Source organism: Anguilla anguilla, chromosome 2 (assembly GCF_013347855.1).
Source record: "Anguilla anguilla isolate fAngAng1 chromosome 2, fAngAng1.pri, whole genome shotgun sequence".
Classification (NCBI taxonomy): Eukaryota; Metazoa; Chordata; class Actinopteri; order Anguilliformes; family Anguillidae; genus Anguilla; species Anguilla anguilla.
Window position 1 is genome coordinate 2,609,388 of NC_049202.1, and position 16,752 is coordinate 2,626,139.

The 16,752-nt window shown below is 47.2% G+C and overlaps 1 protein-coding gene across 5 annotated transcripts in view; it reads right to left on the reverse strand.

Moving 5' to 3' along the window:
* Window positions 1–5,709: 5,709 nt before the first annotated feature.
* sh3pxd2aa (SH3 and PX domains 2Aa) overlaps window positions 5,710–16,752 on the reverse strand; it is an 81,914-nt gene continuing 70,871 nt past the window's right edge. For 2 of the 5 annotated variants that reach the window (XM_035403829.1, XM_035403833.1), the window contains 7 exons: window positions 15,218–15,301; window positions 11,695–11,812; window positions 10,198–10,529; window positions 9,749–9,805; window positions 9,188–9,237; window positions 8,589–8,708; window positions 5,710–7,843 (listed from right to left, as the gene is read on the reverse strand). In XM_035403829.1, the coding sequence (XP_035259720.1) occupies window positions 5,897–7,843; window positions 8,589–8,708; window positions 9,188–9,237; window positions 9,749–9,805; window positions 10,198–10,529; window positions 11,695–11,812; window positions 15,218–15,301 (2,708 nt within the window). In that variant the 3' untranslated portion in view covers window positions 5,710–5,896. The remainder of the gene's footprint in view (window positions 7,844–8,588; window positions 8,709–9,187; window positions 9,238–9,748; window positions 9,806–10,197; window positions 10,530–11,694; window positions 11,813–15,217; window positions 15,302–16,752) is intronic. The other 3 variants (XM_035403831.1, XM_035403830.1, XM_035403832.1) reach the window with 3 other exon arrangements.

A 16,752-nucleotide genomic window follows, 5' to 3' on the forward strand; every position in this document is an offset into this window, starting at 1 on the left:
CCTCACGCGACAACCCGCACGCGCACCATCGCCACGCTCTCTCAGACCTCGAGCTCGTACTCAGACATTTGACAAATTCACCCTTCACAACAAGGAGCAGCTAGCCGCTGTGACTGACACGGAGGAACATGGTGGCGAAAAGAACACTGCACCGTTAGATCAGAAATTTAAAGACGAAGACTTGCTATTTAAGCGCTAAAGTCAAATGGTTTCGGGGGAAATGGCCGGAAGGAAGAAACCTTTTCAATATTTAAAATCTGATTACCAAGCACACAGTGTCAAGCCCGAGAAGTCCAGGAAATGTATTATTTAGGCAAAGTGGGACATCGGGCACTGTACCGTAGACACCGCTTCACTTGGTGAACTCTCGAGTTGTAGCCCGCCTAATCCATTTTCTCCGACATCGCTGTGCTCATAACCCATTCACCGTTAACACGCCCCGCGCTAAAACCAAAGTCAAAACTCAATGTCAAGGGCCCGATTGAAGACACAGGGCCTGCATTTTCCATCACCCAATTCACATGGTACAGAATAAACTGACTGCATTTGTGAGTAGCCTACTTGAAACACATTAAGTCTGCATTTATAGCGGGTCAGGTCTGATAAAAATTAAACAGATGTGTAGCCTACTTCCCAACAGCTGGCTTTTGCAATACCAATAAAACAGACATTTGGTTGACCAAGCAATCTCACCACAGGGTCATGTTTACACCTTTAAACAACATGACATAAATTAATCAAAAGTACAATTGGGATTCATCCATAAAAGACTGTTCTCAGCCTCATTACATTTAGAACTGAATGGCATACTACAACACATATTTCTAAGATATTTGGCCAAATTAAACCAATTTAACATGAGTTTTAACACAGGATTTCGATCTCTAGACCATAGAGCTGCATTTCAACTGGAACAGCTGCTCCTAATCAATCAATCAATCAATGTCCTCAGTGTATCTCTTTGTGTTGAATTCAAACTCTGGATATGAATCTATGATCACTGAAAACAGGACATTTTCACCATGGCAACTGAGGAATATGCCTGTCTTTGACTAAAAATTTTACAAAATGTCAGCTTGCCACAATCATGTTTTGGCTCCTCACAGCAGTTTTCCACGCATGCACGCACACACACACGCACGAACGTACGCACGCGCGCACACACACACTCCGTGGGGCAGAACATAAAACATCTGGCATACCAATTACCACTGAGGTCATTGATTCCTGTGCTATTTGCAGCTCAGCTGACAGCTACAAGGGGATCCTGTTACAGGTTTGCGGTCGATGATGGGAATTTATTTAACTGCGTTTTCACTCAAAACTTTTCCAGTGATATTTTCCTGTGTCTTTTATAATATTTTTTTCCTTTGGACAACCAGTGTGCCTCACAGCTCAAGCAGAAAGGGCGGGGCCTTGACAAAGTACAAAACCATCATACGCACTTGTGTCAGCCAATAGGCAGCCATTGTTCCGTTACAGCAATACTGCACAGAAGACATGCCACGGATGAAGACACACAGCACCGCAATGCAACAGTCTGCTCCGGCTAGAATTCAACTGTTCATCTCTATAGTGCGTACGATGGTACCTTACAGTTATTGCATATTATTCTGCGTAGATTACGCAAATATTTCACTAATGCATCAATAGAGCATTTAAGAACTGTGCCAATGTACAGTATCTACATTTTCAAGGTTCAAAAGATGCCTCCGTCTTAAGGTTCATGGTGGGAGATGCTATTCAACAGTAACTTGTTTTGCCGAATAAACGCGTTCATTGGTAAAGCTACACTCCTGCCTAGTTTAAATAGAAGGGATTTTATCATTCTCTAGTGTTAAAACGAAACCTGTTAAAAACTCAAATCATCAACTGCTTATGTTGTGGTGAGATGCCTGCATTCTATTGCACATTTCCTCAGTTATTATCATTGGTGGATTATGCAAAATACAAAAGGGAGAAACAATAACAAGACATTAAAACAATACAGTCAAAAAAAGTATAAAAGGCTAACCACTACACGGCTAAATAGTACGAAAAGACTAGCATGACTATATTATCAAAATTCCCTTGTGACTTTAGAGATGCAAACAAGCAGTGTACATTTCCGATAACGCTAACAAAAGCCATTGCTATTAATATGTGCCAAACTAAACGTTAGAGTGAATTAACACGTTTATATAATGCCTTCGTCAAACAAAAGGGAACACGAGAGGAAATGGATTTTGGAAAATACTTAAATTTTTCAAATTATTTTATCCTTGATAGTATCATATAACACTAGCTCCCCCATAAATAATGCTTCACTTAAAATGGCTGTGAAGTGCTTAATGGCATCATAATCATAACTCAGTTTGTCATAGATGCATTCCCTTGGATAAAAAATTAGTTTACTTGACCTGTGTCAAATCAAACATTGTTTTAGCTGCTTGTTTTTCTTACTAGGATTGTTGGGTTTACTCGGGTCCATACTGTGCTGGACATAACTCACCCGAAAAGCCGGCTGAGTATAATTTTTCTTTTTGTTGTTTTTCACGTTTTACTCCACACAGAGACACAGGAATGCACTCTGTGTCCTTCGTGTAAAGGCATTTACACTTCATCAAAATGTCCGAATCAAATTTCTTAATGACTGATGGCACAACTACATTTAGCCCAAAAAAAAAGTTGTTTAAAAATAAATAATCAAAATAATCAGGCATTATATAAAGCCCAATAACGACATAGGAAGTGTCCATTATTGTTAAAGTTGCAGTATACAGCATTAAAGGAGTCGTTTGAGAGGTGGGTAAAAAAAAAAAGGTCGCCAAATAAGATGATAACATGTCTATGAAATAATTTAGTTAAGTTGCATTGCCATTTGGAAACATTCAATTTATATACAGTTATTCTGATACATACTTTTGTTTTGCTTCAGTTTTTTTTTTTCAGGGAGCAACATGCCAAAAACATACATGTTGCAGTAACTGCAGTAACAGCTATCAATCACAAGAGGGCGCCAACATCAGGCAGGGAATGTTTTCAAGGTGTCTCACAAATTTTCACAAAGCCAGCTACTTGATCTACAGTTGGAACTACAACCAACAGGAAATGTCCACCAATAAAAGAAAGCAATAGCCCGGTCCAATCAATTCGTCATAAATAACTGCCTTTTCTCTCTCAAGCCATAGGGTCAGGCACTTTCCTCCTTTCCTCAAACCTTTGAATGAAATAACTTGACAAGTTCCTGATTGAAATGATGATTTCTATTTTGAAAAAGGAGATTACTCCTCTTATAGACATTTCCATCTGTTGGTTCTCCCAAACAAGGTCAGATGCTAATCTGTCCCATTTGATTTGTCTCAGACAAAATGGGGATGCCAAGATTGGTAACAGCAAGACTTGGCAGCATGTTTGGTCTTTGGTCCTGAAGAGCAATCCATAAATCGTCCAACGTTTACATTGTAAGTAGAAGGTCGATATATCTCAGCTTGAAGTAAAACGCCTACTTGCTAATGTTCAAGCAGCCAGTAACTACTCTTGTGACAGACAACGTTACATATTCTGTAAAACAGGTAAGTAAAAAAATAATAATATTAAATAATTATAAATAAAAAAAAACAATTTCCATTCAATAAATAAATGTGCTGATTTTGAATAATTATACTGCATCTTTAAGTAATGCACTCAGATTTTACATTTTAAAGTGCATTAATTCACAAAAATGAACCACTTCATCCATCATTATTGTTCACGTGTAATCACACAACAAAACTACTTTCTGCGATATAGAGTATAACTGCAATCTAGCAGGTACTGTACTTTGTCTAATACTATTTTTAATACTGTCCAGCAGACATTAAAATGAAAAAAAAACTTAGTGTTTAATCCAGCCGCAGAGCTCACAATATTCGTTAGAAAAATATTTCAGCAGTCTTGAACATCAGCCATTTGAAGTAATTTATGTTTTTTGGTGCCATGATAGAATCCTTTCAAAAGGGAATTCATTTTGAATGAGACCTCATCATTCCTCTTATCAGTGAACCTGAGAAATCAGTTAAAGTTCCTTCCACTGTCAACTTCACCTTTGACTGGGACTCCAACTTTCCTTCAACTAGCATTTTAAACGATTGTTTTTTAAATTTTATCTAATATTTTTCAATATTCTTTAGGGCTGAATATGTTGCAGTACTTTAAATAAGGTACAGGATAAATTCAAAGTCAATTCAACTGCCTAAAATTCAACTTATAAAAAAATTATAATACTGCACAGCAATATTAGAATGTCCTTGTGAAATTAACCCTGCGTGACAATATGTGCTTTTATTTGTCCTGGGGCTAGGATATCAAGTGCTTCCAGATATCAATACCATAACAAAAAATTATTCTTCGTTTCTGAAACCATTTTTGGGTATTCTGGTGAATATACCACATTCTGGGTACCCACCTAATAAAATACTAAAGCTACACAACTTTGTCCATCTTTGGTTTGATCACATTTTGGGTTTTGACACTATGCTACTACATCCCTGGGATACACTGGCAATTATGAAGCCTTACTTCCAGTACAGATTTGTGTTCGTCGTAAACTATTTCCTACACCACTGCAACAGCAGCAGTGCATGAACACATGAAGCAGCAACACACACAGAATATCTTTTTTCTGGAACTACATGTAAAAAAAAAAGAATGAAAAAAAAACAACTTTTACACATTTCGTAAACCTATCTCCATTGAGGGTAAACACTGAATTCAAGGTGGGCAGTTTTTAAAAAAAAAATCACTCAAGTAAATTAACAGTTTTAATTTAACCCCATCGCTCTTCTTTCTTGGTTATATGAGATGAGTTTATTTCAAGCTTAACAGTATTAACATTTTTTTTTTTGCAATAATTTATTTTAGTTGTATATATTCTTAAAGGAGAAGTAATCAGTTATATGTGAGGCACACGATAGAAATTTAAACCAATTAAAATGGGCCCACAAACAGATGATCTGATCAGTCTGACCAAAAGGCAACAGAACAGACCATCTGCTTGAGGGTCAAAGGAACTTCAAATTTCAGGCTGACGAGAGTAGTTTGGATGTTCACAAGACTACAGCAGAAATACATCTCTAAGGAAGTCAAGAACATACAAGACCTAAAAACACACAAAAACTTTTAAAAGAACAAAGGATTTGCTCAACTGGGCTCAGAAGATGTTACTGAGTCCAAGACATCCTTTTTATGTTGTTGCTTTTTTACGTTCAACATTTTTTTTCCCTGTTTGTTTTGAGCAGTCAAGTTTGATCAAACTCTTGCTTTAACATCCTTGGGTGGAAACTTCTCTTTCTCTCAAACTTTGGATAACAAAACATATGTTTGGTGATATCCTCATGCACATAGGCCTATGGCACTAAATTCAATTTGGTCATTTTTTAAATTTTAGATTTATTCCTGTTTGGTTGATTCTTCAGTATAGATATCCTGTTCGAAATCAACAAAGGCACCCATTTGGCATTCAAAAAAAAACAGAACTGAGCAGGTACGACGGCACACAATATGGCCCTGCATCATTTGGATACTTACGTTCAGCCCTTTCAGAAAGGAGCCAATAACTTTCTTTTATCTTCAATATCAATGAAAACACCACACCCTCCTGTCTCCCCCCCCCCCCCCAACTTTTAAGGCACTGGGAGTGGCCACCCCCAGTTTTTTCTCACTCATTTGAGTTGACAATGCATCACTCACTTTTTTTTTTGTTTTGTGTTTTTTTTTTTTTTTAACAGTCTTGACATATACATTTTAGTAAACCAGCACTAAAAGTGTCTCTTCTTTCCATTTAGTTTAGATTTAGATTTTCATTGTTTAAAAAAAAAAAAAAAATGAACTTGCATTATTCTGAACGAGAAAAAAGTGTAAGAGGTTTTTTTTTTTTTTACTTCTTTCTTTCCAAGTAGTTGGAGGGAACCCAGCCCTTCTGGGTCCGGCCGCTGTCCAGAACCTGGCAGTACCACCAGCCGTTGGGGTTCCGCTCCAGAACCTCCAAGCTGGTCCCCTCAGGGAACCCCATGGTCTCCTCGTCGCCGCGGTAATCGGCGATGGAGACGTAAACTTCTCTGAGGTTGTTGTGTATGAGCTGGGACTTCTCGATGGGCTTGGGCCGGACGGCGGAGACGGGGATCCCGTTCCTCTGGGCGTCCGTGCCCCCGCCCGTGGTGCCCCCCACCGTGGTGCCCGCCCCCACGCCCGCCTTGTCCGGCTGCCTCAGCCTGGCGTCGGCGGCGCCCCCCTGCGGCCGCACCGCGCTGAAGGAGGAGTTGCGGCGCACGGCGGCGCCACCGCCCTTGAGCTGGTCGGCGGAGGTGAGCGACTCGTTCCTCCGGAGGGAGCCGCTCACGACATTGGTGTCCTTCAGCGGCGCGGAGACGAAGACGGACTGCGGCCGCACGGCCAGCTGCCGCACGCCGTTCCGCAGCTTCACGCCGCCGCCGCCGCCGCCGCCGCCCGGGCCCGCGGGCTTGCCGAAACCGCCGGGCGGCTTGGACGGGACGGGCGGGGTGCCGCGGCGCATGCTCTGGTTGATGTTGTTGAGGGCCTGCACCCGCTGCTCATTCTTCTCCAGGCTGTTGGACTTGCTCATGCTGCCCTGCTTGGCGGGCGGGCCGTCGGACTCCGGGCCGGCCGCGTCGGGCTGCGGGGGGCGCGCGGGCTCCAGGTAGTAGGTGGGCGCCCAGCCCTCCGCGTCCCCGCACCTGACGTACCACCAGCCGCTCTCCTGCCTCTCCAGCACCTCCACCTCCACGCCCGCCGCGAAGCTGACCTCCGAGTCCTGCACCTTCTCGTAGCTGTCCGTGGTGCGGTAGAGGGGGCCCTCGAAGTCGGAGTCGCCCCGGCTGCCCTTGGAGTAGGTGCTGGAGAGGTCGGAGGTGCTCCGCGAGCTCACCGAGTCCTCGGAGGAGATGACGGAGGCCGTCTCCGAGTCCTCCCCGCGGGAGGCCTTCAGCCCGGGCCTCAGCTGGCCGGTGGGCCGCAGCTGGCGCCGGAGGGTGCTGATGTCCATCTTCTCCGGGCTCGGGCCCTCGGACTTGGCCAGCAGGGGTTTGGGCCGGACCACGGGCTTGGGCTTGGTGGAGGGACTCTGGCCCGTCCTGAGGTCCACGTCCTTCCTGGCGCCCGCCTGCCTGGGCCCGGCCCGAGCGGATTCGTCTGAGGAGGACCTGGGACTGACCCCCTCGGCTTTGGTTAGGGACTGGCTCCTGGCCAGCTCGGGCTGGGCCTTCCTCGCGGCCTTCCCGCTCCCCAGCGACGACCGGGACGGCAGGCCCCGGCGAGCCGCGGAGAAGGCGGAGCTCGTTTTCGGGGAGTCCGAGTCGCCGCTGGACTCCCTCCCGGACGCCGCGTCCTCGACGCAGGGCCTGAAGCCGTCGTTCTCGTAGACGGACTCCTCCTCCTCCTTGGCGACGTCCTCGGCGGACCCCCCCACCTTGAAGGACGCGGTCCGCAGGGGGGGCGGCTGGGAGCGCTTTTCGGGGGGCGCGTCCTCGCGTCTCCCCTCCCCCGCGGGCTCCCCGGGGGGCGGAGAATCCGGCTCTGGCTCCAGGTCGCACCCCACCGCCGGTATGTCGTACTCCGGCTCCTCGTACGCAGGCTTGCTGGGCGACTCGGGCTGGGCTTTGGAGGCGGGGCTGCTGGGCGGGGCGGACTCCTCGGAGTCCTGCTTCTTGACTGGCGGGGCCGGGGGCGGGACTTTCGGCCTGGTCAGCGTGCTGGTCCTCCTGTTCAGGTTGGGCTTCTTTCTTTTGTCTATGTAGGAGCAGGGGGCCCAACCCTCCATTTCTCCAATCTGTACATACCACCAGCCACCCGAGTTCTTCTCTATGACCTGCCAGCAGACACAGTGGAATACATTTACATACTCAAAATACTAACCTTACAGGGATCCATCCATCCATTATCTATACCCGCTTATCCTGGGCAGGGTCGTGGGGGGTGCTGGAGCCTATCCCAGCATGCATTGGGTCGAGAGTCAGGAATAGACCCTGGACAGGCTGCCAATCTATCGCAGGGCACACACACCATTCACTCACACCAGCATACTAACACATACCTCATACCACATATTATTTGGATTGCATTGCTTGGTTCTACCATTGTCTAGATCCAGAGAGTTGTCTTCACACTAGTTGTATCTTGCAACTAATTTCATGTTTCATACCATCGAAACTGACAGGGGTTAATCTGCGCTATGCTAACTGCTGAACTGTCTAAGCTCATTTCTGTACTGAATAACATGCTCGGGTGCAAATCTGATGAAAAGCCAGTTGATCTGGGGCTCCAGAGGGACAGATTAGGCCATGTTTTAATGTGCAATTAACTGCAAATATGTTAGCAGTAAGAATCAAGAAGAAGCAAACCCCATGCTGATACAGTAATAAATCATCACAGAGTTCCGCATTCATTCAACTTTTGAGCAAATGTCAGTATTGTTAAGATCTTACAACATTATAGCTTTGATCAGAGTCTCTATTACAGTAGTCACAACGTTGTCATGGTGACTGTTCACACGTTTACATCACTCTCTAATTAAGTAATCACAGCGTTGTCAGGGCGACCATTCACACTCTTACATCAGCCTTCTGTCCTCCACGGAAGCTGATGCCATCAGATATACAGGACTGGAACTCTGCGATGGTGTAGTACTCTGCCTCAACAGTTGGGGGCTCTGGTGGCTTTGGTAACTGAAATCCCTGTTGGGGGGAGGAGAAAAAAGCATTAAGGGGCTGTCCCATTTCTCCACACTTGGGTACTTGCATGCTTTGGTGATGTATTGCGATGTGAAGCATACATTTGCATACAGTGTGCAAGTATGTATGAAGTGCTCAAGTGTGGGGGGATTTTTAAAACAATTGGGACACACATGTTCTGTCCCTCTCCACCTCAGCTGATGTGTGGTGAGCGTTCTGGCACAAAATGGCTGCCGTTGGCAATGACTGAGGTGGGTTGTAAAAAAGCACTTGGAGTTTCGAGAAGTGCTACATAAATGTAAGGATTTATTATTATTATTATTATTATTATTATTATTATTATTATTATAACAAGGAAAATGTTAAATCCAGTTTAAAGTAATAAATATTCCAATCTACAATCTTTGCATTGAAACAATCAAGTTTTTTTTTTTTTTTTTTACAAAAACAAAAAAACAAAAACAAAAACAGGAAGTACTGACCAGGCTGGCTTCTCTCCGTGGTGGCGGTTTCTGTCTCAGGTTCGGAGAACCTGATTGGTTGGAAGACAACACGCCCATCAGCGACAAACACTTTTACACACACACACAAATACTGTATGCAACAAGTGCATTCCTTACTGGACAACACCATGAACACTGTATTAGTCTACACCTGGGTGTTACACTTTCCAACCACCAGGGGTCAGTAAGCACACAGGGACAGAACCTGGAAAAGAAGCAAGGCAAGCAAAAACAATCGGTTAGACTACAGCACTGGCCAAAACCCTAAGAGCTCTGAAATCCATTATAAAGAAAAAAAACTGCAGTAATACTTTAGTTAATTATAAACACTGCAAACTCCAGTCACACTTTGGGTTATTTCCCCGCATAATATAATGAAATGTTAGCAACAGAGAAGACCGAGAAGTAGTAACACATCACCTCATAAATTCAGAGTCGCACTTGAGTTATTTCAAAATGAATTAAACCCATAACTCATTAGTAATGGCCTGATTCACGCGTTAGCACCATTGTGTAGATTGCGTCTTGCACGAAAAATACCTGAACGGCGCTTGCACTTTAACCTTTGAAGAGGTGGCATATCTAAAGCCTGTACGCCTACACAAAGAAGAGATAAAACCGTGAGCCAGAAAGCTACCATTACTCAAGCCTCCCCATTAAAACGCCTTTTAGCGTTCACTCAACTGTCACCAGGCCGCATACCGGTCCAAACAGTATAAACACTTTTCCTGCAGTGGATACGGTGATGTGAGTGTGTGTGTGTGAGAGTGTGTGTGTGTGTGGGGGGGGGGTTTGAGCAAACCGCCTGACAAACCCTCAGCGCCAGACAAACAAACTTCCAACAGACTCTGGAAAAGTCTGGAAGCCATTTCGCCCGCTATTTCAGCAAACAAAAAAAAAACAAAAACGGCCATTTGTCTTTTGGAGTGTTTGGACGAGGCTGACGGGCGTGGGGCCGGGGGGGGGAATGGGGAGGGGGCAGAGCTCACCGATCTCCACGCGGTGCGGGGCGATGCGGGCCACAGCAGGGGACCCCGGCTCCGCTCTCCCCCTCCCGTCCAGCAGGGCGGCGCCACTGCCGGGGTCCTCGCAGGGGATGGGGAGGCTGATCTCCCTCTTGGCGGCGGGGGGCTCCTCGGGCGCGCCGTCCGTCTGCACGTCCTTCTCGCTCGCCGCCTTCTTGTTCAGCAGGTTGCTGATCTCCATGATGTTCCCGATGATCTCCACGGGGCCCCCCAGGGTCTTCTTGCGTTGGGAGGAGAAGTCCTCCTTCATCTTCTTCAGGTACGAGGCGGGGGCCCAGCCTTCCTTGCCCTGGTGCCTGAGGAAGGGACGAGACGAGACGACACACCGACATGCCGTCAACAGCGCCCGTTACCTGCAGAGGGGAGCGTCCGTAAAAAAGGCTCCCACTGGCCTTTAGAGTAGAGCCTCCTGCAGAGAGCACAGCGCTATCTCACACTGAATGACTGTCATGCGGTTTGAGGTCAGCTGGACAGACCTTAGAGCGTCCTATCAGAGAGCACAGCGCTCTCTCACACTGAATGACTGTCATACGGTTTGAGGTCAGCTGGACAGACCTTAGAGCGTCCTATCAGAGAGCACAGCGCTCTCACACTGAATGACTGTCATACGGTTTGAGGTCAGCTGGACAGACCTTAGAGCGTCCTATCAGAGAGCACAGCGCTCTCTCACACTGAATGACTGTCATACGGTTTGAGGTCAGCTGGACAGACCTTAAGAAGTGTGGACCTCGAGAGAGTCAGGACAGCCCTGAGAGAGATGCTGGGTAATACAGAGCTCTGTTTAAATACTCTGCATGCGATTGCTATCAGGTCTGACTCCACACGGTCCACACAGACAGCTCCACACGGACAACCCTCCCCCCCGCCCCCGCCCCCGCCTCGCCCCACCCCACCCCATGGGGCAGACGCAAACAACAAACAGGAGATGGACAGATTACGCAGGAAGTGGAGGTTCACGGAGGACGAGACAGCACAGGGACCGAGGGAACTCTGGGACGCAAGATCGCATTTTAGGCACAAATGAGCTGCGTATTCTGGAGGGACAGACTCTTTATCCACCAGCAGCCAGTTTCCCTTCCACAGCCTTTCACTGACCACAATTGGCCCTGCAGCACAAAGACCTGGCCGTACAACTGGGATTAAAATGTGATTGGGTTTCTCAAACTCTCCAGTCAGACAGGACGTCTGCTACCTCAGTGCATTGCTTCAGTTTCAGCAGTTATAATGCTTGGGGAACAGGGCTTCTCACTGAGCGCTAACAGGCTAAATTCCCCAGGTGGAGCACAGACTGATACACTGAACCTGAACTCAGCTGAACCTCAACTGCAGTAAAAATGCAGCTGCATAAACAAATGGTACGTAAATATATAAAAGTCACTTGGGGTAGGAGGGTCAGCAAAATTCCCAAAATGTAAAACGTCCGTATTCCCGCAGTAAGAGTGGAACTGCAGGGGTCCTCACCTGATATACCACCATCCCTCCAGGTTCTTCTGGATGACCTCCACGGTGACCCCTTTCTCGAACCCGATCTCGTCCTTCCCCTGGCTGCTGTACGGCTGCACGGTGATGTACTTCTCCTCTGTGGGCCCAGAGGGAGAGACGGAGAGAGAAGCACAATGAGCACAAAGACTAATTTAATCAAAGGCTAAAACTAAATTTCCTACCCGCAGTACTTTATTTTTTTTTTAACCATAGTTTCAGTTACGTCAAAGCGCAACTTTGTGACTTACAGGATTCGGCCGTCGCGAGGGCTGCGGCATCTCAGCCGAAGTATTCGGGAGGTGTACTTTTACAGACACACTGCCCAGGCAGGACTGTGACCCACCATGTTTAACACGCTCAAATTCAGGGGCAGAAGTCAGCGCTTAGCTGACCCCCCCTCACCCCCGCACCCCCGCACCCCCCCTCAGACCAGCCTGTCCAGCGGAACGCTGCCAGCCAACATCCCAAAGACGACCCTCTCCCGAGGCCACATTCCCAACACATTCCCGAAACATTCCCAGAGCCGGATATCCCTACAGGGCGAAGCCGTCTGATTCCAGCCCAGCCTCCCGTCTGGCGCTGTCGTTGCTCAGGGAACGGCGTCCCACACACTCTCAGTCTCAGCGCTTCGGTCTCACTGTGTATCAGCGCTGAGGCCTTAACGCTGAGACCCTTACCCGAGGGCTTCAGCCCCTCTGAGACGCCGGGGAGCTGCTGGGGCCTGGTGATAAGGGCGGAGGAAACGCCAAAATCTCACCTGATCCGGACCGCGAGCATCGCTCCTCAGAAAACCGATAAGAGCATTGCAAGGGCCTTGAAAACAGATTATCTGAGTTTAAAAAACGGACCTGAAAACAGATAATCCGCAAAGAAGAGTAAAAACCAGCAGCAGAGAGATATACCAGGGATTATTCATCAATCGCCTGTCACAACAACGCCGGTTGGAAAGTGAGCATGACAGACACATTCAATAAAGTCCGAACTGTGGTATTTATTTACTTACTTTTTAACAGGGAAAGGCACTGAAGCACCCCACCCCCCACTCCTGATATATTACCTCCGCTGTTTTCCTAATTTTATCATCCGTGAGCTCTGACACCCTGAGAAATGGCAGAGTCGCGACTGGGCGGCCACCGTGACCTTCGACCCCGGCTGTGCCGCTGCGCAGAGACGGGGGCTTGATTTGTAAGGTCCCGAAAGGCCGGAGAGGGGCGTGCACCCCCCCCCCGCCTGTCATTCCTGCCCGGTCGGTCAGGGTTAATTACTGGAGCCGTATAGCGAGGCCGAGACCGACCCGACAGAGCCGCTGAAGGGGGAGGAGCCAAGCCGGGTCACGCTCCCATTCGCTCTCGCTCAGCTGGGCCAGACAGGAGTCTTAAACACGCGGCCATCATCGCTGTGCCCCAAATACGACTATCAATTCTGAAACCGATACGAGGGGCGGAGGAACAGGGTGAGGTTTCATCAGTAGGTTTTCTTAGAACGTTTTTTCTCAAATTCTAAGTCAGTGTTCTAGAACTCCGTTGCTTTCAGTTGCCAGCAGTGATTGTGTCATCAGCATTAGAACGTTCAGTTAAGAACAGCAATCGAACGCTAAAGATTTCCCGTCGATTCACACCAGCCCCCCAGCATTCATACTCTGAGTGTATCTGGAGGGGAAATCGATGGTTGCCCCTCTAAGTGGCTCGTGGAGGACCAGTGAAGCTCCAGGCCAGGAGTTCAGAGCCCTTATGTTGCCTCCCCTCGCCCGACTCTCCCGCCCCGAAAAGGGGAAACTGTGAATAAGTTTCCCCTTTTTAACCACCGAAAACACGAATCGCCTGGCACCCCCGGGTCCCTCTCACTCTCTCCTCCCTGCCACCACAGGCGGGGAAAAAAAAGAAAAAGAAAAAAAAAAAAGAAAAACGGGAGGGCGAACGCACTGTCAGGAGCAGCCGACGGTTTTCCCACGGTCAGCAGTTCTTTCACGGCGGGATTATTTTCCGCGGCGGAAAAAGCCCGCGGGGATCCAGGAGGTGTTCGCTTGGACGCGCCGAGGTAAACGCCGCCAGCCCGGGGCCGCGGCTTCTCTCTCTCTCGCGTCGTCCACCCCCTGCGCGTTATTTTACCCAGCATACACCCCACCGCTCCGCTCACACCTTCCACCGAAACCGGAGGAGAACGGGAGGGAACACAACGCAGGCGTTTCACGGGTATTCATCGAGTTCACCCCGCAGAGGCATCGCCTTCATCAGAGTGACCTTTTACGGGCCGTTTCCTCCATGAAACTCAGCTCTCTCTCTCACTAATGGCCGTTATAAAAAGTTATAAAACCTCTGACTTTGGTCCACAAGTCTGCAAGTCAGTAGAAATTCTTTATTATTGGTGGCCGGAGGACAGCCTGTCTAAGTGCCAGGAGCTTTATCGATGAATAAAACACATGGGATTCACCGGGAATGACTGGCAGAAGTCCCATTTTGCAAAAACCACACTTTCAACAGTCATAAATTTACAGTGACACAACACATGAAAGAGACACAGCACACGAAAGCTACATGGCTTGTTCAGACCAGGGCAGTGTAGCACACCAGTCAAATCAGTGAGGAAAATGGCGGGGAAAAAAAATTTTCCACCGGATTTCAGAGCGATGTTGCCGCAGCTGCATGCTTCGAGCGGCCTTCACAGCAGAGCGAAAGAGTGAAAAAAAGTGAAAAATTAACGTTCATCACCTTCACCCAAGTCAAACCAGCAACATGCAGGAGAGATTTCTAGCCCCAGTAAGGTAGGTTCCTTGTGATCACCAGTGCTCTCCAACACGGAGAGCTTGTGTGGCAGTACCCAACAGCTAAATGCTCACAGCTAATGCACAGCAGTGGGAAGCAGCTTAGGTTAGCGTGCAGTACTGTCCTTATCCACGATACTCAGGCAAACAATGACAAACAGCAGAGGAGAAGGCAGTGCATAGGCTTATGCTAATCCTGAGACTAGACACTAGACCGTCTGTTCTGCCTGAATCAATGATTACTCAAAGGGAGGCAGAGGATTCTAAGGTAATAACTTTGATTTCCCGGAAGACCAGACGATCTTAAGTCTGAGTTACTCTTTTTTCAAAAAATATCCATCTGGATTTTCAATATAAAACAGAAGGTGTTTTTTTTATTTTATATCCAACAAATTGGGAAAGGTAGTGTATTAAATGTGGTGATGGGAGCTAAGCAAGGTGGACCAATAATCTGTTTTCCAAATGTTTTTTTGTTCTAAGGTTTTGACTTATCAAAAACCATAAAAACAAAATGGTTAAAGATTTCAAAGGACACATGCAACTACCTAGCAAACAGAAGGAATGTGAGGATTGAAATTACCCATAAAACTCAGTTTGTTACAGAGTCTGCGGTCTAGTTATTATTGGCTGAGTACCGTGGATTCGGACAGTGTGTGATCATGCTGTGGAGGAGGCATGGGTGCAGTTCCTGAAACAGCCACAGGGGGCAGTGTAGGGAGAACCCCCCCGGAGTTTCTTCACCTCGGCTCTGCTGTCGGTTGACGATGCCGCCCAGCGTCCATCGCCGGTCCAGCCTCTTCAGGTGAGCCTTTCTCCGCTTAGTAACTGATGAGCATGGATTGGAAACCAAAAAAAAAGGAGAAAAAAAAACATGGAGAAAAAAAAACCAGGACAAACAAAATTATGTAAAAATTAGTTACATGGAGAAGGGATTACATGGAAGATTAGGAATGGAATGACGCCTTATGGGAGTAATGTCAGTTATTTTAAAGTGTGGAGACCCTTTGTGTCACACCATGTAAAACACCATGGCACGCTAAGTCCTTCTCACAAAAAAAATGGCAAGAAACCATTTGTTTAGCTGTTCCTGGAATACAATCAATGGGATTGTTTAAACCATACACATTGCAAGATGGCAGCGCCACTTCCTGTACAAATTTTTAAAAATCCTCAGCTTTTAAAAAGAAAAAAAAACTTGAATAAAAGAGGTGCCAATTCCATGTGAGTTTCAGATTTGCTGGCAAGCATTGTAAATGCATACAGAGGATATTATTAACTTCTCAGTACTCTGTGTCAGTACTACACAGACCACATATCAAAGGACTGTTGGGCTCAAGTGACACCAAAGGGTGAGGGAGAAAAAACTTTGATGGGAAATGTGGTTGGGAAAGATGGGAGATTCAAAGGGTTAGTAGGATGAATTTTGGCACTAGATGTCTTTTCTGATCTCCCCTTGCATGAGTTGGCGGTATAATCTGACAGAGCACAATCTCTGAAGCCAGAGAGTGATTTTCACAGAGAAGAAACGATGAAGGACCTTTCCAGGCGCGCTTATTACTCTACAGTAAGGAACGAAACGAGTACCTGAGACGTGACAGTCGTCACCCTCCAGAGAAAACCCTTGAATTTTGGCGGTTGATGGAAGTGTCGCTTTAATTAAGAGTTGCTCATCACATACAGTTGGATGACTTGTGTAGTGAGAGCTGGATCCCACCATCCTCCCCCCAGCTCCTCACCAGAACACACCGTTACCGGTGCCGAAGGCTTTACCAGGCGAAACAGAAGACCTGACGGGACAGATTGTCCCCACAGCAGCCAATCAGCATCCAGCTCTGCGTGTGACCTTTGACTGCGATTGGCTGAACGGCCTTACGCCGTCTAAGAGGCCAATCAGCATCCAGCTCTTTGACTGCGATTGGCTGAACGGCCTTACACCGTCTAAGAGGCCAGCGCGCTCTCTGAGATCCGAGAGTTGCACCATCCACGGTTAAAAATGTGCCTGCGTTTATCAGTGTCACACTGTGTATGCGGCTTGCTTTCCAATCCTCCATCAGTTTAGCTTAAACGCTAGCATGACAGCGCCAGAAACAGCCTTTGGATCCCAGACAGGACGTAAATCAAGTGCAGGAACTGCTTTGGGTCTCTCGATCTTAGCCAACTATCTGCATATTTATGGACAGTAAGAATAGCTCCAAACCCATGCACCTCCAAACCGCACGGTCAGAAACAGGGCAGACACTCAGGTAAACAGTGCTGTCACACTGCACTCTAGCCCT